This window comes from Scardinius erythrophthalmus (genome assembly GCF_964197995.2).
Source record: "Scardinius erythrophthalmus genome assembly, chromosome: 5".
In the NCBI taxonomy this organism is placed as follows: domain Eukaryota; kingdom Metazoa; phylum Chordata; class Actinopteri; order Cypriniformes; family Leuciscidae; genus Scardinius; species Scardinius erythrophthalmus.
Window position 1 is genome coordinate 53,393,655 of NC_138225.1, and position 21,431 is coordinate 53,415,085.

At 38.8% G+C, this 21,431-nt stretch overlaps 1 protein-coding gene across 1 annotated transcript in view; it reads right to left on the bottom strand.

Annotated features, from left to right (window-relative positions):
- astn2 (astrotactin 2) overlaps positions 1-21,431 on the bottom strand; it is a 455,595-nt gene that overhangs the window by 306,410 nt on the left and 127,754 nt on the right. The window contains exon 3 of the mRNA XM_081365202.1: positions 1,221-1,617. Within this exon, the coding sequence (XP_081221328.1) occupies positions 1,221-1,617 (397 nt within the window). The remainder of the gene's footprint in view (positions 1-1,220; positions 1,618-21,431) is intronic.

Sequence of the window (21,431 nt, forward strand, 5' to 3'; positions counted from 1 at the left end):
GACTGTTCTCTCATGGAAGGGCGATCTAGCCAACTTATCAACTAAGAGTCTCTCTCTCTCTCTCTCTCTCTCTCTCTCTCTCTCTCTCTCTCTCTCTCTCTCTCTCTCTCTCTCTCTCTCTCTCTCTCTCTCTCTCTCTCTCTCTCTCTCTCTCTCTCTCTCTCTCTCTCTCTCTCTCTCTCTCTCTCTCTCTCTCTCTCTCTCTCTCTCTCTCTCTCTCTCTCTCTCTCTCTCTCAGTCTATGTCTTACAATGAATTCAGGCCAATGGCTATAATTAGCCTGCGGTTGGCAGGTGACTTCACATCAAACCCCCAGATGTGCTCAAATGTGCCACATCAGTGTCACTAGAAAGAGATGAGAGGGGAAAAAATACCCCTTCCCATCACAGCTATCATTAGCATGCTGAACAATGGAGAAAGCACTTTACCATCACTCTGAAGATAATGTGAATTTTGATTTAATGTTCACTGGATACAGGTCTGAGTGTGGCTTCAAGGATTAAGATTGAACTTTAACTGTGATGATGGAGGGATGATACTCACCATACAAGCTTTGTGGTGGAACCCAATCCTACCTCGAAAATCATAAGAAAAGGATAGGTTGACTGTAAAACTCAAGTCTCTAACTCCGCTACCAAAATCTGAATGTTGTTCCAGAAATTTCTACTTGGACTATCATGTTAAGTGATGAATGTAATGACAGATAAAACCTCACTGTTCTCCAAGAGAAACTTCAGGATAGCCTTGCAAGCACTCTCTTTGCAATCAGATCCTGATATCTCAAATATTCTCAGAATTTATCAGTTGGATCTAATCCTAGCAAGCAATTTTGCATTTAATAGCCGTCCAAACACAGCCCTGATGTCTAGGCTAAAACCAGGCAAAATTTGGGCTGTCAGTGTAAATGTAATAGACGTCTAACCATAGCCCAAGAATAGACTAGTCATCAATTAGATAACATGTCAAAGAAATGAAACCAAACACTTTGTATTCACTGTTGACTTTGCTTACATGATGGGATATCATACACCTCGCATGTTATTTTGGCAAAAAACGACATGTAACCAAATTCAAGGTTATTTTGTCTAGAAGTGGGTTACTCATAGCCACACTATACCGGGTCTATAGTTAACCTAGATGCTGAAATGATGGCTATTGCTTGCTGGGATAGAAAACAGACAGTGCGGTTGACAGTGACACAGTAATGCTGAAGCTCTTACCTCTGTTATCCAGACTGTGTTTGTGGTTGGCCTCTCCCATCACTTTCCCCAGACTGTCGACGCTGTGTGTCCCCTGGCTGCACAAATCGTCTTCCAAATGTGCCTTCCCATCCAGCAGATGTCCCGGCTGCTCGTCATCCTCGCAATCGCAGTCGTCTAGGATGGGCGTCTCGCGGATGGGCATGCCGATGACGGAGGTGTGCTGGAGGGGTCTGGGCCCTCGGAAGCTGTCCCGGCTCTGAGGACCCAGGAGAACTGAAGGGATGTAGTGAATCTCATGCGTGGCCTCAGTGCTGGCACTCTTCTGAGGGGCCCGGCGACGCCGGCACCAGCGCTGACGCGTGTAGAGCACCAGCGTGAAGAGTAGGATGAGTAACAGAAGAGCAATCAGACCACCCTGTATGAGAACGAACCAGAGAGAAATGTCAGAATTCCAAATAATCATGATCCGAAACTAGTTTCCCATCGTGAACTATCCTGAAAGTACAACTGCTCAAGACTCAATGAGGAGACACTCATTGAAAAAAAAAAAAATAATAATTCTGGTTTCTAGTAATCCAGAAGATCTTGGATAAACCATCTCCTGGTTTGGTTGTGTTTGGTTAATATTGGAGATAACAGTATAGTACACTTGTCACATGTAGTAGCCTAAATGAGGTGCTCCTGAACCAACATCTTTTGTTGGTCCTGGAACAACACTGCTGTCCAAATCCTATCCATTAATTTCCACTGAAATCAGAGGGCAAACATAGGTTGACAAGAATGTTGTTGAAGACAAGCTTAGCCCTATTTAATCTAAAACTACACAAGTTTAGTAAAACAATAATTAATGTTCTACTAGGACAGAGGTGCCCAAATCCTGCTCCTGGAGTTGAGCTCCAACCCTAATAAAACACACATGGACCAGTTCTTGAGGAGTGCTAAAGGTGTCCAGACAGGTGTGTTGGTGCAGGATAGAGCTAAACTCTGCAGGGTGTTGGCCTTCCAGAAGCAGGATTGGATTGGGCACCCCTGTGTAAGGACCAACACGGACAAGGGGTGTATAATTGGGCTCGTGGAGGGCTAATGTCATGCAGAGTTTAGCTTCAACCTGCCTCAACACACTTGCCTGGAGGTCTCTGGTAATCCTGAAGACCTTGATTAGCTGGTTCAGGTGTGTTTGGTTAGGATTAAAGCTAAATAAGTGGCCCTTCAGGAGCAGGACTAGTCGCTCCTGAACAAGGATGCTGATCCGTGAGAATGCCCTACTTGAACTCATTTGTAGGCTAAAGAAAGGCCAAATAAACTGATCTTCTTCACACCAGCACTTATACAGCACTTAAAGCACTTATAGATTATGTGTGGTGATTTGACATGCAAAACTGTTTTGGAAGTTTTCATTCAGGTGAACAGGAGCTTGCATGATTAAAAAAAATAGCTGACCATCAAAATGAACTGGCATGCTTTAAAGGGGGCTTTGCTAAGTCTCTCTTGACAATTAAGCAAGGAGCATAGAATTAAGCATGCATTTGGGTAAGCTTGAGTAATACATGATGCACAGCCACAGACTTCAAACGTTGTTCATGTTTTTAGTATCTTGTAAGGAGCCACTGAGCTTTGCTTGTTACTTCTTCAGCTTGAGTGTCTGGCCTAAAGGTGCAATACACATAAAACAGCTGAAGATTAATTTCTCCATGGTTTGTCTCATTTCATGGCATGTCAGGGACATCAAAGATTCCTTCTCTCTCTCTTGAGCCGTTAGTTTGTAATACTCTTAAATCTGCAGTTGTTCTTCAAGAGAGCGGTACTGAGCTGACAGATAAAGTGAGCAGTGTAATATTTTTAATTGCCTTAAACATGAAACATTATTTGAAAGAATGAAACCAAATTATAAACAATACTGCATTCTTCTGCTCTGTGCCATGCATTTTCATTAGACTTCCTCCCAAAAGCCAAAGTGTGACATGGAATTGCATATAAAATGTTGCTCACAGGATGATCTTTTCTTAATAATTACAAACCAGACTCATGACTCCACAAATGCCTAACAGCATCCATCCAATGTCTAAGGCCCTAACATTGACTCCTGGGGACTCCTCATTTTAAGACATTGAGATATTCTGAAGTGCTAAAGGAAAGAGATGTAGGACTTGTTTCTCACAGGGAACATCTAAGAAGCCGGAGAGATAAGTCTGCCTTTTCTCACCATTATTTTAATTAGAGAACAAAATCAAGATATCATAGAGGTCTCTTTTGAGATTTTTCTTTCCCATGGGAATGTGCACAGCATTAATTCAACTATTTGAACCACGCAGCAGATCAGAGCCGAGGAAGCAAATGAGGATCCGGCACTGACCTACTCAAGATGGATATTCAGCTACTGCTCTTCAAATATTTTGAAATAATATTCTCCAGCACATTTCATGCTAAATGTACAGATTCAGTACATTATCACAATAGTGACATCAATGACTAACCACACACACACACACACACACACACACACACACCAGGATGAAACCTGTGCTGTGTACCTTCCCTTCCCATCTAACCTCTTTTCTTCTCCCTGCAGAATGATATAAAATGACTAGAGTGGTGTTATTAATCTCAGAATTTTTAAATTCCATCTTCATGAGGAAAAACAAACCCCTCTCAAATTACAGCTCATGCACTGCCGGCTGTCCATAAATCATAGCGCTGTAGATGGGCATTTTCGATGGGAACAATGCAGCCCCGACCAAATGTGTTCATTAATCTCCAGCAGGAGCTCAGCCACTGAAAGTAAACTTCCCTCAAAGTTAAATGCAGAAAAATGAGAGAGGCTAAGCCATTCTTTAAACTTTCAAGCACTCCTGGGAGTCTCTGTGCACACTGTCTGTTGTCTTAAGCTTGAAAACAATGGAGCCGCTTGGCAAATGTTATGAATGGAACTGTAAATGCTACATCCTGATAAAAGAGTCAAGCTGTGCAGGAAACACCTACACGTTTTTAAAAGTTAAGGACGAAGGAAGAGCAACTGTACTGCACAATAATGCTGACCAAATGGGACTTGTTTATGTTGTGCAATTTAAAGTGAGCTTGAGACATGTCTATAACCTCTGATCCTACCGTGAAAAATTGCACCATTCTGTACCATGGTAAGACGTTGCATTCTTTGTTGTATTTTGGAATACTAAGTAAAACAATGGCATGTGAAAATGGTATTACTATAACTGCACCATGTTACTACCACGACTTTTTTTTAAGGGAGATGAATGTCTTTAAACATACTGAGTGATGTTTTTTTATTTATGTATTTATTTTTTATTCCATGCACCAGACATGTCATTACCCAGGCAAACACCTGGCCAAGAAACAAGAGGTCTCCAGACATCCAGTAATATTCTGTTTAAAAGATAACGATGAATAAACAAACCCATAATGCATGACAGACTTCTGAGACCATCTGGCATATTAGTAATAACTTTTGAAGGTGTTCCATTGCACAGATGCACAATACAGAACCAGCAGCTCAAACAATCAAATCCCCGTCTGAGGAGAACTCAGATAAAAGCAAAACATAACAGAATATGAACAGAATGTAGGCATTATAATATCAGCTTCTTAAAACGTTAATATGTACTATGTCTTCTAAAACACCATGTTAAACCTAGCCTCTGAAGTATGCTCCAAAACAATATCCACCTGGTGAATAATGAAGGTGATCTATCTAGTTCTCATTAGTTTGTATTAGGGACTTTTCGATTTTATTATTATTATTATTATTATTATTATTATTATTTAAGGGGCTACCGGAGGAGTTTTGAGATCTATATTCAAAATAGACTTGACCCTCCCTTCGCCAGCAATACAGTACATTTTTCTATGACCCTCCAAAATGATTGTGAAAAAAGGCATGACCCTCCCCGATAATTTATTGATTACTTCTGTACTGGTTTGTGCTTGGCAAATATGTTCAGATAGCCATTGTTTTTGTTTTTGTTTTCAACCATTACAAACGACTTACCCGTTTCACACATACTCTGTTTGCAGTGCGTATGCGGTGCGTATTTTTTCCCCGCACCCATGTTAACAGGTTAGAGCTTTCACACTGCACGCGGTCCGGCAATGCGTTCCAGGGGCTTCATTTATAACCGTTGGGTCGCACAAAACAGGGCCTGACAGAGCCGTACGACACTTCCGACGCATGAGTTGTGATTTATAAAAACAAACTTGACGGGAAAATTTGTGCACCTGCACGCAAACTCTGACCCGTGCGTACGAACGTTTTGGAGATGGAGCAGTTTGGCGACAGCGATGGTGAGCTGGAGTTAAATGTCTTTTTGGCCACTACAGAAAATCTAAAGAAAATTATACTGTACAGAAAGAAAATACAAATATAATTTCACTCAACAAGCCTATCACTTGAAGCTAATATCCCTTCTTAAATGTCCGCGCCAGTGAACGCGTTGGGCCGTTTAGTGAAACACATATAAGTTAGCCTAATGGCAGATGAAGGAAAACCGTAAATCTTCATATCTAATCATAAATACAGTGCATGTTCACAATAACAGTTTAGATAAATAAAATAATGAGTTAAACTATGTTTTACTTCCGATATAAACATTTAGATGAAATATATGGAAGTATATATATGAAATATATTTGTTTTCGCCACAAAAAATAAAAAAAATAAATGATAATTGTGACTCACAATTGTGAGTTTATATCTCACAATTCTGAGAAAATATGTCAATTGCGAGATACAAAGTCAGAATTGCGTGTTATAAAGTCAGAATTCTGACTTTTTTTCTCGCAATTGCGACTTTATATCACGCAATTCTGACTTTATAACACGCAATTGCGAGTTTATATCTCGCAATTCTGACATATTTTCTCAGAATTGTGAGATATAAACTCACAATTGTGAGATATAAAGTCCAATTCTAAGGGGGAAAAAATCGCAATTATCTCTTAAAATGTTTTATTCTGTGGCGGAAACAAGCTTCCATAGAAATATGACATTCTCAATAATGGAGTTAAACTACATGAAACCATTACTGAGAAGTTACAACATTTTTATATTCAATAAATATATTTGTTGTGGATGCGATGCTTTTGAACACTTATTATTTATTCAAAAACAAGGCAAGGATAGGTTACTAAATGATTGTTATCAATGCAATGTGAACATCCGTAGCTCATATTTTCCTAATGTCTTGTACCGTTAAACATGTTATCGTGTATAAGAAATCATATGTAAATTATATGCAGATGAGGATATGCATAGTAAAACTAGGCCTTGTAAGCTCCATATATGGTTATTTCGGGGAGGAGACGCATGTTCACAATCTTCCGCTGACTGGGATTTATAAAGTGAATTATGCGCAGGTTCTGGCATACGAACGGTTTTATAAGTCTGAATATTTTTTTCGCGTACGCCATTTTTGGCTTTCGGGCGCACGTACACTTTTAGTAAGGATCCTACACACAGTTTTATAAATGAGACCCCTGGTGCGGTGCGTATACAGCAGTGCAGAGATCGTTTACCTCAACAAGGAGACATAATGAACAGCACTCGTCTCATTCGCGGAGGTGGAAAAACAAGTTCTGTGTGACATGCAAGATTTATTGTATTAACATTTAAATGCAGAAGAAAATGCATGAGAGTCGGCTGTTTTTGTCAATTTTAAGTTTTAATTTAAAATGTTTGCGATTTAAATATATGTACATGGTAAAATATTTTACCACTTGCTTGAGCAACTTAATATATAAATCTATATAGAAGTAATGCGTTGAATAATACATTGTTTGAATTGTGTTTAAACGTGAATGCATCTATTAAAGAGTGTATATGTGTACAAAGAAAATCGCAATGATGACATTTTTTTTATTTATTTTTTTATAAAAGTTGCTGATAACTTCTGGATTTGAAATAAAAATAGTGATTATGTGTTTGTGGTACAGCAGTGGATCAGTTACGCACTGCAAACGCAGCATATGTGAAAGCACTATGCCTTCTCATCTTACACATCACACTCCACTGTTATGGTGGCCATTTCAGTAGATTTACTCACTAACATTATTGTGGAAACACAATAAGCATGAAAACTAAAATATGGTAGTATCGTGCTCAGCGCCGCCGCTCCCACCACGCGCATCACGCGCTGTGCGTAGGGCACCAAGTGCTGAGGGGGCACCAAAAATAGCCTAATTAAAAAAATATATAATGCCGATATTATTTCATTAGCCTATATAAATATTATTAGGCACATTTTAGCCATGTATATGTAACAAAAAAGGGGGAACAAGATCATTTAATTGCTCTAGTCTTGAAAGTACCGCCCCCCCGCGTTGGATGGTCCGTGCCGGTTGTTCGCGCGGGCGCCTTTGTGAAGGACGAACGCGAATGAAGTTTGACAGACAGACAGTAGGCAACTTTTTTGGAAATGGCCCCTAAAAGACAGCAGGAGTTAGGATCTGAGAAAAGAAAGAAGACGAAACTGCGAGATGATGCCCGTGCATCACTTGCAGGCAAGTCCATGTTTAATCATTCTTAAATAAGGGAAATGTGCTGCATGTGCTGCTGCTAACGCGCCTCGAACTTGCTGACGTTAATGTTAGCAAACTATGTTATTATAACTTATAACTTCGGTGCAAGCTAAATCGAGATTTTACTGTTAAACACTTCCCGTTTTACAAATAACTGACGCCAGCTAGCTGTTACTTTCTTTACTATCTTTCTTTAGATATTGAGCAGTAGTTTATGGTTTATTTTGACATGAGGGTGGTTAATACTTTCTCAGTAACAGTTAACGTTAGCAGTCAGTGCAGTGCACACGGTAGGCTAACAATTCCTGTTAAATATATAAAAAATATAAAATGTCAATATGAATGATGTAAAGCAAACAATACTGTTTATTTGTGTACATTATTGCACCTCATTCTATTATGCTTTTATATTATATTATATTAGATTTATCAAATAGTTGATAAATAAGGAATAAAGGGGGAGAACTCCTTGGCTGCCATGCTTTCAGTTTTAAATGTTTATAATTTTTTCCAGTTTGAGATTATTTGTTTGAATATTTTGTCTAATAAATGTAATTTATTCAAAGTGACATTGAATTTGGGAAAAACATGTCTGGATTATTTTGCTATTCTGTTTACTGAAGAAAAGTTTGCACTTTCAAATGTGTAGTGTGTGTTGGCTATTCTACATATGTTTACAAAGTCAGCAAAGCTGTGAAGATTTTACCTTCTCTTTTTAGTGTTGTTAAGTTTTATACTGTGGTGCTGCCATTGTGTTATTGGTATTGAGTTAAATGTTTGGTAATAAAAAGTTAAACTGGCAAAAACAAACGTTTTTTTTCTCGGGGTCGGGGGGCATCATAAAGGAATTATGCTTAGGGCACCAAAATGGCTAGCAGCGGCACTGATCGTGCTACAGCGCTCACTCTATCAGCTGCAGTTCTGGCGCCTCAGTCCCAATACTGTAAAACTAGACGTACATTCACATCACATGTTAACGCAGCGGTAGAGTTACACTCACAGGACTCTGCCCTTATTCGCAATCACAAAGGTTCATTATTTGCTCGTGCTTTAAAGCTTTGCCGGGTAAACATTTCATTGGCGTTCTGTTCTGACATGATGCACTTTTTCTGAGCGTGTACGCCCGAAGCGCGCGCGCACTGTCAAACAGCGCCAACCTGGATTTTTCTTGGGTCAGACCCATCTGCGAGCGATGGGGGGGTTGAGACTGAGAGAGCTACATGGAAAAATATGCACAAAACAAGCCACTTTGAAATTTCGATGTTTTCATGAATACAAAAGTTGGGTGACCCTCCCCCTAGACTAAAAATAGCTTGATGACCCTCCCCTCAACAAAGAATATAAAGACATGGCCCTCCCCTATTTTCCTCTGGTGGTACATTCCATAAACACCGAACGGCCCCTTAATGAGACATTTGCCAGAGTAAAGTGCCACACAGTAGGGCATATAAAGTAAATCACACCTCCAGCAACATGGATGGCAAGTGAAAATCATCCCTGTCATCTGTTCACCAGGTGATCACAGCAGAGGAAGCCATGGCTTTAGGACAAACTCTAGGATAAAAACAACACAACACAGATGAACCTCACCCAGCACCTGCTTCTCTCTGTTCCTACCATCTGCGCCCAGGAAAAAACTCCCAGAGCTGGCAACGTCGACGTCAACATTAGAAGCACAGACTACATTTATCTCTCTGGCAAAAATCACATGAAACACACACAGACACAGGCATACAAAACACATGCCGAATAAGTAAAAGGACACATCTTTGCGAGCTCATAATATGACAAAATCGAGTGAGCTGACTATGACTGCAGCCAAGAAGGCTTTTCCAAACAGCATGCAGCACAATTATACTGGCCAACTCAAAGGTAGCACTGCATAATTTGAGAAAGCACTGGACAAGCTAAAAAAAAAAAAACACATACAACATGGCAGATAAATCATGATACATTTTGATTAAAAAAACATCCTTATAATATCAAAAAAATGTTCATTAAAAATGGTTCACTCTAATTAAAAACGGACTCTTTAAAGCTATATGTTTATGCTATTTAGAGTTTTGGAGTATCAGTTTAGCAAAAATGCTAATGCCAAACTCTATTGCAATCAACTGCAAGTCGAGTCGAAGGCTGTCAAACTCCAAAGACAGTTCACTCGTATTGCTATGAATGGGAGAAACTGCAATACACAATATGGCGTCTCTAGTAAAGCAAGTAATTTTAAGAACCAATCGGTAGCAAATTGGTAAATTCATTGCATCACTACTGCTACTTTTAGATGCCCCAGCCACAGAAACCTGAGTCTCGTGCTTAGGACTGCACATAACATGAAAGTTCATGTCGGAATTTATTGCTGATCTGCAATATGCAGTTGTTGAGATTTCGGTTGTCTTGCATGCCTGAAATAGGCGTTTGGGGTGTTGCAAATATGGCCGTGGAGCGAACTGACTTTCCTTGAAATGGACTTTGGTTTGAGTGTCCTGTGCGCTTTGCATGAACACACTACATGTATTTGTCCGGCAGGATCGAGGCTCCATTTTGATTGCGTTACTTGGACAGAAAGCAGCTGTCTATGTAGGAAGCTGACTAGGTTTTGGAACGGAGTTAAGGACAGAATGATACATGCAGACGTTCCAGCATCTGTTCAGTCTGGGACTCCTGGGGTGTTGGGATGTGGGTAGATGGGAAGCTCTGTTGCCCACAGGGATCTATGGGCGGCTCTGACATGCGAGCAAGCTTATTAGAGTCGGAGTGGACGCCTGTGCCGAGAGCTGCGGGCCGCCGTCTCTTCGCACAGTATGATGTTTAAGTGCCATGTGTTGTGCCAGATGCCTCCTCCCACTTCAGTCCAAGAGCGGATCAGAGAGTCGGATACCCCGCCTGCCGTCGCTGTCTCCTTTTTTGTCTCTGTTTCCTCTCTTTTTCATTCCCTCTCAGGGGAGGGTTTTATTTGACCATAGAGGCTGTTTTTCCTTGAGCTTTGAGACACTGTCTCTTAGACTGACAGATCTGAAGAGAGAGTGAGGAGAGGAACCCCAGTGATACTCAACCCAAGCTTTGTCCAATTATGGCCTTCAAAAAGCAGAAGAAACAAAGCTCTGTACCAAAACTAGAAATGCTGAGTTGATAGGCTGCTCACAAGGTTTTTGAACAAAGCTATGTCTTTGTTCAAATTGTTTGTGAAGCCAATATTTCACCATGATAATGCAGCATTATTGTTCATAATCAAATGGGATATTCGTGACATTTATCTCTTTATTTTTAAAGAGGCTATAATATGTCCTTTTGCAACATTTTTGGGCTCTACTAGATTAGAATTCATGCTTGAATGATAAAAAAAAAAAATATATATATATATATATATTTTCCTCATATTCTCCATTGTTGCGGCTCCTCTCTTCACAGTCTGTCAGTAACGCTCTGTTTAGTTCCTGTCTCTATGAAGCCCCTCCTTCTGAAAAGCACACTGTGCTCTGATTGGTTGGCATGAACAGTGTGTTGTGATTGGTCAAGCGTGTTTGGTTTGGGAAATGTCCCGCCACTTAACCATAACCGTGCGTTTTTTCACACTAATGCAACCCTTTTTTGCTTTGAGTTTAAATTATTTAAATAAGGGATAAGATATTTGTGACGTGTTCGCTCCTGGAAGAAAACTCAAGACTACAATTGAGGTGTTTAAGGAAGTTCAGAAAAGGTTCATAATGATATAAAGAAGAACTCCTTTTCATTTAGCCTAAGAAAATTGATTAATAATCTTCCACCATGTCACTGTGGCCTTTAATACTGACTCAGGCTGTGTGTCCACCCCCTCCCAACACACACAGAGCACAATATGTCCAGTCGATCTGTCCACCCTCCCTCCACCCCTCCCTCTCTCTATCTCTCTATCTCTCCATCTCTCTGTCCGCTCCTCGGCTCTGACGTTGCACATGGGGAAGATTTGTCCAGCAATTTGTCCGTCCCTTGGACTTATGGCGGGGTATTACTGAAGAGTTAGTGAGAGTCGCACACCACCCCAGTGACACGGACATCAGTCCAACAGATGTGACCTCATTACACACACCGGACAATAGGGAGGGAGAGGGAGCGTTAAAGGCTCAAGCTCACTACTACAGAATCAAGTTCATAGTTTTCACAGTCATTTATTCCCATTACCCTTAATATAATCAAGTTTACGGTAACAATAAACTTGAAAAAAGAAGCATCACACTGGGATACATGGAGATGCTCTGCGGTAATGAAGAGTCATGAGTCACATGTCACAGAGATTTCCGGGTATTGGATATTCCAAATTACAAATTGGGGTCTAGATATTTCCTGGATGCACTACGATGATGTCACATTTCTGTGAATCATTTAAAGAGGTATTCAGTTGTTCTCTAACTAGTGTTGGCATCGCTTTTCTTTGTGTACTTCAAGTACCAATAACACAGAGGTGTTAAAGGATTAGTTCACTTTCAAAAAAAATATTGCTGATAATTTACTCACCCCGATGTCATCCAAGATATCCATGTCTTTCTTTCTTCAGTCGAAAAGAAATTAAGGTTTTTGAGGAAAACATTCCAGGATTTTTCTACACAGAATGGACTTCAATGGCAACCAACTATACCAATGTTCAAAGAAGGTTCAAATTCATTCAATGCAGCTTCAAAGTCTCGACACGACCCCAGTCGAGAAATAAGGGTCTTGTCTAGTGAAACGATCAATCATTAATATATACTTTTTAACCACAATTGCTCGTCGTGTACCATCTCTGAGATGTGCCACGCATTGCGTCATCACGTTGGAAAGGACATGCGTCAGTTATTTGTCTGTGTACTCCGGTTCAAAAAGGTCGGGAAGGGCGAACAATTCCATCTCATTTTCTCCTCCAATTTCAAAATCGTCTGACATCTTTGTTTTAATTTATTATTATTATTATTATTTTTTCATGACCTTTCCAATGTGATGACGTAATACGTGGCACATCTCAGAGATGGTACAAGACAGCATTTGTGGTTAAAAAATAAATATATATATATATATTTTTTTTTTTTAAATGACTGATCGTTTCACGAGATAAGACCCTAAATTTCTCGACTGGGATCGCGTCGAGACTTTGAAGCTGCATTGAGACGGACATTTGAACCTTCTTTGAACATTGGTATAGTTGGTTGCTATTGAAGTCCATTCTGTGGAGAAAAATTCTGGAATGTTTTCCTCAAAAACCTTGATTTCTTTTCGACTGAAGAAAGAAAGACATGAATATCTTGGATGACATTGGGGTGAGTAAATTATCAGCAAAAAATGTTTTGAAAGTGAACTAATCCTTTAAATGCTGCGCTGCTGTCTATCAACGTGGATCAGCATGATTGTCAATGTAAAAGACACAGACACTAGTGGACGGAATGTGGTTGATTATTGGTCATCGATCATTTATCTCTCACCTAATAACCCACCGTCTCAGTTATTTATGAGTACTTAAAAATTAAATCAGCTCTTACTCACACTCCAAAAAATTCATCTGATTGTAAGCATCAATTTATTTTTGACTGGAAGCACAACTGAATCTCAATTTGTCATGCCAGATGACACCACAGACATAAGAACAGAGCGCCTTTTAATATTCATGGAAATCGGAAACAAACGGGCCGGTGTTACGGTAATGGCTGCCATTTGGAAAACAGAGCTCTCTTTCTGTGATGCTGTTTTTCTCTGTCTTTAATGATGTCCCATGATGCACCCTGTTTGCATGGTAACCAAATATAATTGCCTGATAATCATGCATCACTGCATGCTCATTACAGTGGTAAATTAGCACTGGTGGGTGAAGTCGCTCACACCTTGTGGCACATTTCTTTAAATAAGCTCTTGTAAGAGAGAGAAATAGTCAACAGTTGCGGGAGTAAAGCCTCGCTGAGCTCTGCCCTTCTCGCTGACATTTTGAGATGGACTGTAATTACTGTGCCGGGCCTGTTATGAGTGGCAATAACGAAAGAGGTCAATCCGGCACTGAATTGTTTAGTCAGGCATCCCACGGCAAAAAGTAGATAATGTTGGGATTGTTATGGCATCAAAAAGCCTTAACAGTAACCTAAAATTACAGTGTGTTCTTCACTTGGTGAATGACAACCCATGACTGACACAACAAACTTCTTACATCATCATGGATTTCCCTTCTTTTCAACAGCATATTTCTCTGCTAGTAGCAATGACAGAGGGAAACGCTTCCTTTTTTTTACTTTAAATGTCTGCCAGTGCTTCTGGCTAAACATTCACTGTATAGAAACATGGCAGCCTGGGAGTAAAATCATTTCCCAAGAAGTCAGTGAGTTGGGCTCTCATCTGAAGGCTACACCATTCGCCAAAGTCCTCATCTCAGAAAACTCTGCCAGGCTCAGACATCCAACAGCTGTTGGACGTCCCATGAAAAAAAAAAAATTTGAAAAAAAAAAAAAAGTTCTGTCACAAATGCTTCGTCAGTCTCACAGGAGCCACAGAGAGGAAAGTATACTAAAAGATTATCCCTAAACCTAAGTTCAAGTTTGCAGTTCCTTCTACAATAAGAATGTGTAAGTATAAGCTAGTGAAGGTTCAACAAGGACACAACCAAGAGTCTCAAGCCAAGTCCGACCTTCTTTTTGAAAATTACAGCCCTCCTATCTTGACAAGAACTTGACAGCAAAACTCCCAAAACCTACTTACAGTATGCAAACAATTAACTGCAGTTTCCAGGTGAAATGAACACTATTGGCAGTAAAACACCAACAACTTTTATTCCTTTTCACAGTAATTATAACTGGGAGCGTTGTTTCTGCCACAGAATAAAAGAATTTAAAAGATAATTGAAACTTTTTATCTCAGAATTGAGAGATATAAAGTAAGAATTGCGAGATAAACTTGCAATTGCGTGTTATAAATTTGAATTTCTGACTTTTTTTCTCCGCAATTGCGTCTTTATATCTCACAATTCTGACTTTATAACACGCAATTGTGACTTTCTATAATGCAATGCTAACTTTATATCTCCTAATTGCGTGTTATAAAGTCAGAATTGTGAAATATATACATGCAGTTTTTAGAAAAAGTCAGAATTTCAAGTTTATTTCTTGCAATTGCAAGTTTATATCATGCAATTCTGACTTCATAACACAAAATTGTGACTTATTTGACGCAATTCTGAGATATAAACTCGCAATTGTGAGATAAAAAGTCTTTCCATAGATTATTGATTAATAAAGACTTATATTTTGAACAAAATGTTATGATCTCAAAACACTTAACCATATAACCATAGTGCATGACTAGGAAACTAATACAATTTGCATCACATAAGCTCCATATTTGTGTCTTTTCTGCTGTAGTAAACTTGCTCTGAAGCTCACCTGATACAGCATTACACTCGTGATGTGAAACGAGTCCCAAGTCACGAAAAAAGAGCACAAAGGCTAAAATGGCATGGTTCCTCCATCAAATGTTTTTTTTTTTTTTTTTTTTTTATGTTCACATTTGCTTTCTTTTGTAAGTAATATTTCTGCTCAAACTACTTTTCTGGCATTGCCAGGAATATTTCCCTTTTCTGTTTAACATCACCCCCTCTTTCCAATGCTTGAGTGAACGTTACGGAGGCCTGGAAAGCCCACCCACTCCGGTGGAGAGACGCTCTGATAAAGCGGGGCTAATGGCTCTGAATTGGCTCTGGCGTCTAGAGATTCCCGGCAGCTAAGAGCTTTAAGAGTGCACAGATGTTGTCAGTTGACACCACAGTCATTAATGCACATTGGTCCTCGTGTCTGCCGTCATTAGAGTTTTAGGGGGAAAAAGAGTCTCCCACATAATCTGCACAGCATCTCGAGGCCTTTAAGTCGCCCAATTTGAATGAATCAATATGGCAACAGGAAACAATTTGGAAGGGGCTTTATAGGGGCTTGAATGCAAAGCAACAATGGGAGTTGAAAACCACTGAGGGGAGCATTAGGGTTAATTAGATATGGAACTTATTTTGGCTAATCTTTTGGAGTCAGAGTTATATAAAGGGGATTATGGGAGAGAACTTGTCTAGCAGGTAAAGCAAAGTAATTAAGACGTGAGACAATCTACAAAAAAGCCATTAGCGGGATGCTATGAATATCTGCAGAGCTCGTCAGAATCCTCGGAGAGCGAGGAGGTGCAACTGTGTTAATGAGCAGATATAATGCTGAATTTCCTTAACAGGATTGAAGGTTAGAAACACTCTTCTTAATTTGGCATCTGCCAATTACATGCAAAGCAACTATTACATTTTACTTGGTTCTTTGGGAAATGGCACCTTTTGAAATGTCACACAAAGCCAGACGTTGACTCGCGGCATGAAGTCTGGCCCGCATTACATCATATTCTAGCAGAGAACCGCGGAATGGATGACTAGTTTACTTGCTACTTAATGTCTCAAAACACAATCTCTGAAGATCTGAAGCCACAAACCTGGCACACTTGGGCAAACCCATTGTTTAGTTCTTCCTCTCAAGTGCTTTTAAATGCATTTCCCCAGTGGACTGATAAAAAGCCTGTTCAGCCAGACTCTGCGAAATTGCATTGCAGTCGGGCAATCTGACTGGAGCTTATTCTCACAAGTCATTACCAGTTTTGTATGCAATATGCATCAGACTGTAAACAGGCTGTTAGTGGTCAATGGCTGAGTGTTTGTCAATCTGTCAATCAATCAATCAATCAATCAATCAATCAATCAATCAATCAATCTATCTATCTATCTATCTATCTATCTATCTATCTATCTATCTATCTATCTATCTATCTATCTATCTATCTATCTATCTATCTATCTATCTATCTATCTATCTATCTATCTATCTATCTATCTATCTATCTATCTATCTATCTATGTCATGTGATAAAAAAGGCCCTAAAAGCGGCCAGGGCTGAGCACCTCCGCAAACTAATAGAAAATAACCAAAATAATCCAAGGTTTTTATTTAACACCGTGGCTAGACTAACAAATAAACAGACGTCACCTGAACAAAATATCCCGTTACAGTTTAGTAGTAATGATTTCATGAAGTGCTTCACTGAGAAAATAGAAAGCATCATAACCACAATTGTAAACGTTCAATCTTCAATCGCGCCTTATAATTCAGCCTCAACTATCACCCCGCAAGAACAATTACAGTGCTTTACAACTATAGAACAAAAAGAGTTAAATAAACGTATCACTTCATCTAAAACAACAACATGTTTATTAGATCCTATACCAACTAAACTACTGAAAGAAGTGTTACCTGTAGTGGAAGAGCCTCTCCTCAATATTATTAACTCATCTTTAACTTTAGGTCATGTTCCAAGAACATTTAAATTGGCAGTCATAAAACTACTCATAAAGAAATCACAATTAGATCATAATAACCTAGCAAATTATAGACCAATTTCAAATCTTCCATTTATGTCTAAAATATTAGAAAAAGTGGTGTCCGCTCAACTGGGCTCTTTCTTGCAAGAAAATGACACCTATGAAAAGTTTCAGTCTTGATTTAGGCCGCACCATAGCACTGAAACTGCGCTCGTTAAAATGACAAATGATTTACTTTTAGCTTCTGACCAAGGCTGTATCTCAATACTAGTTTTACTTGATCTTAGTGCTGCGTTCGATACTATAGATCATACAATACTCTTAGATCGACTACAAAACTATACTGCTGTTCAAGGACAAGCATTAAGCTGGTTCAGATCATACTTATCTGACTGCTACCATTTTGTCTATTTAAATGGAGAAAAATCGAAGATAATGTCAGTAAACTATGGAGTGCCGCAGGGATCTGTGTTAGGCCCTCTATTATTCTCAATATATATGATGCCACTTGGAAATATTATAAGGAAACATGGAATTAGTTTCCATTGTTATGCTGATGACACTCAAATCTATATTTCATCACGGCCGGATGAAAACGCTAAATTATCCAAATCCAAATGTGTTAAAGATATAAAAGATTGGACGTGCAATTTTCTTTTATTAAATCCAGACAAGACAGAGGTACTACTTATCGGTTCAAAAAACCACCCACAAAACCTCTCACAATACAGTTTTAACATAGTAGGATGTCCTGTTACTTTATCATCTACAGTAAAAGACCTGGGTGTTATATTAAATTGCAACCTGTCGTTTGAAAATCATATTTCATATGTTACAAGAACAGCCTTTTTCCACCTTAGAAACATTGCTAAGCTACGTAATATGCTATCAGTTTCTGATGCAGAAAAGTTAGTTCATGCGTTCATGACCTCGAGACTAGATTACTGTAATGCTTTATTAGCTGGTTGTCCTGCATCCTCAATAAACAAGCTACAGTTAGTCCAAAATGCCGCCGCTAGAGTTCTTACTAGATCAAGAAAATATGATCACATAACACCGATTTTATCATCACTACATTGGTTACCTATAAAGTTCCGTATTAATTACAAGGTATTGCTACTGACTTATAAAGCCATAAACGGCTTAGCTCCAGTCTATTTAACGGATCTTCTATCGCCCTATAATCCATCGCGCTCTTTAAGATCACTAAATTCGAGGCTTTTGGTCATACCTAGGATATCCAGATCAACCAAAGGAGGGAGAGCATTTTCACATTTAGCTCCAAAACTCTGGAATAGTCTTCCGGATACTGTTCGTTGCTCAGATTCGCTCTCCCAGTTTAAAACTAGATTAAAGATGCATCTCTTCAGCCAGGCCTTCATATAATATTCTTAATCTTACAGTTCAAACTACAATCCGGCCTCTAGTAGGGCTGGGCGATAAAACGATAACGATATGTATCGCGATAGACACCTAATCAATATCAATAAAAAATGCGTTCGATAAAACGTTCAATAATTTTTTTTTTTTTTTCGTTGGAACCAACCAGCAAAGCAAGTTTGATTGCATGAACAAAGGCACTCACTCTCTAGTAACTAGATAAAACAGAAAAAGTCAGCTCGCCTGACTTAAAGTCTGACCGTAGTCAGACCAATGTCGTCTGCAGATTATGCAAGACCGTCGTCAGTTTCTCTGTTATTCGCGTGCTGATGCGTTCTAGCGTGTGCGTTTCTCAGCGCATACATGTGAAGCTCACATGCACTAAAAGCCTGTCTACCAGCGCCTGAATACTAAGTTATCTTTCGAGTCTTATTTTGCTAATACTGTTATATACACACAAGGTTTACATAAACTAGTCGGATATGTCTAAAGTAAAAGCAAACTTGAGAAAATTGAGAGAAAATCTGCTTGTCAAATGCGTGTATAATAGACGCGTCGCGCGCAGCTCTTAAAGAGACAGTAATAGTAAACACGCTGCCGCTTGTCCTTAAAGGGATAGTTCACCCAAAAATTATCTAATATTTTCTAATATTAATATTTTGAAGAATGTGGGTATCCAAACAGTAGCTGGTCCCCATTGACTTCCATAAAAATATACTATGGAAGTCACTGGGGTACATCAACTGTTGGTCATTCTTCCAAATAACTTTTATTTTCAACAGAAGAAAGAAACTTATTCGAGTTTAAAACAACGTGAGAGAGTAAATTATGAAAATTAGAATTTTTAGGAGAACTATCCCTTTAATGTTAATAAAACAACAAAATGTAAAGAGAAAATCACTCACTGCTCTTGACTAATAACTTTATTAATAGCTTTAATAAGTATCAATGTATAATTTATAGAAAATAGAAAGAAATAGATTTATAGAATTTATAGAAAGAAATCGTAATATTATATTTTTGCCATATCGCCCACCCCTTTATAAAGCATTTCTTACGTATTCTTTAATTTTGCACCTTAATGTTAAGAGATAATTGTTAAGTGTTCATTGTGATTTTAGACTTTTGAGTTTTCCATGGTCGTGTTGACATTTCTGCCTTTATAACTGATGGGATTATAATCAAAGGTAGGTTAAGTTTAAAATAAAAAAATCTTTAAATGTAATATATTTGTCTCCTGGACTGGTCCTTATTTTAAATATGTTATAAAAAATTTCAATAATTATCGATATCGACCGATATGAAACACTTATATCGTGATACAGTTTTCAGCCATATCGCCCAGCCCTAGCCTCTAGTTCATAAACGCCAGAGGAGAACTGGCCCCCGACTGAGCCTGGGTTCTCCCAAGGTTTTCTTTTCTCCATTAGGTCACCTGATGGAGTTTCAGGTCACCATTAGGTCACTTGATGGAGTTTTTTTCGGTTCCTTGTCACTGTTGCCTTTGGCTTGCTCAGTTGGGATATTTTGGGGATATTTTGGGAATATTTAATTTAATTTTATCAATCAATAAATTTCACTAGAAACAAACCTTGTTGTATTATTTTAATTTAATACTGTGAAGCTGCTTTGATACAATCTATCTATCTATCTATCTATCTATCTATCTATCTATCTATCTATCTATCTATCTATCTATCTATCTATCTATCTATCTATCTATCTATCTATCTATCTATCTATCTATCTATCTATCTATCTATCTATATATCTATCTATCTATCTATCTATCTATCTATCGAATATGCTTTCCTTTGGGGTGAATGAAGCCTGGTTTTGTGCACTTGTAATGACACATCAAGGATGTTAAGAGGCTAAAAGCAGGTTTAGTACTTGCCCCATTGAAGTCAACAGGGTGCAAATTTTAAAAATAGAATAACTCGGTGTAGGCAACACTGATTTTTGTCATTGTTCTCTGTATTGACAGCACTCCAAATGTACAAAAAAATTAGCTCAATGTTAAAATTGACCGGAGTTCTCCTTTAATATCATGCAAACCTCCATAGCGTATGCACAGACTACAAAACATAATCTACAGCATTATAGTGCTTGAGACAGGACTGAGACCTGTATTAGACAAGACTTGTAGGACTCATCCGGTCGAGTACTACAACACTGCAAACAACTGACAATCATACTATGAACTGAAAAAAAAGCATCATAAATACTGAACAAGCCATCTACCACAACACTTGTTCCACTGAGGAGAATATATTAGAAGCTATGTGCTTCAGACATTATTGTTCGGAGAGAGACAGCTGCCCTCTTGACATTCTCTTCTGAGTCTTAAACAGTGCAACCACACACACAAACTTTGCCAATAAGGAACATCTGTGATAAACCACAAAATCAAAGCAGCTGAGTGTATTCTCCAGAGTGACACACAATGGCCTTGTGCATCAATCTCCCGTCGGAGAGCCGGATCGAGTCTCCAACCCTCCCACCAACATTCCTGTCCACATGATCAATGTGGCTGGCGTTCATTTTTGTCACATTTTAATCTGTGGCGGAGCACCGGGACAGGATTGCCTGTGTGCTGCCTATGAAAATAAATTATAGAAGCCAGACAACAAGAGGAGGGGCGATTAATGCTTTACTACAGGCTCAAACATGGCTGGGCAAAATATAATATAATTAATGTGCTGATGTGAGCATTAAAATATGTTCAGACAAAGGTAAGCTAAACCTGACAAAACCTTCCTTTGAGGATGCCTTCAAAAGGTTAAAAATAATAATAATAATAATAATAATAAAAAAAAAAATATATATATAGTACATATTTTATTTTAAATCTTAGAACTGAATTTGATCCATGTAAAACATACAGATGCAGTGCATTTGACTCATCCCTTTCTGGTAATCTTGCACATATCATGCAAAAAATGAACATAACACAGACAAGGCAAGTAAGGTAAGTAGGCTACTGTAATTTTCCC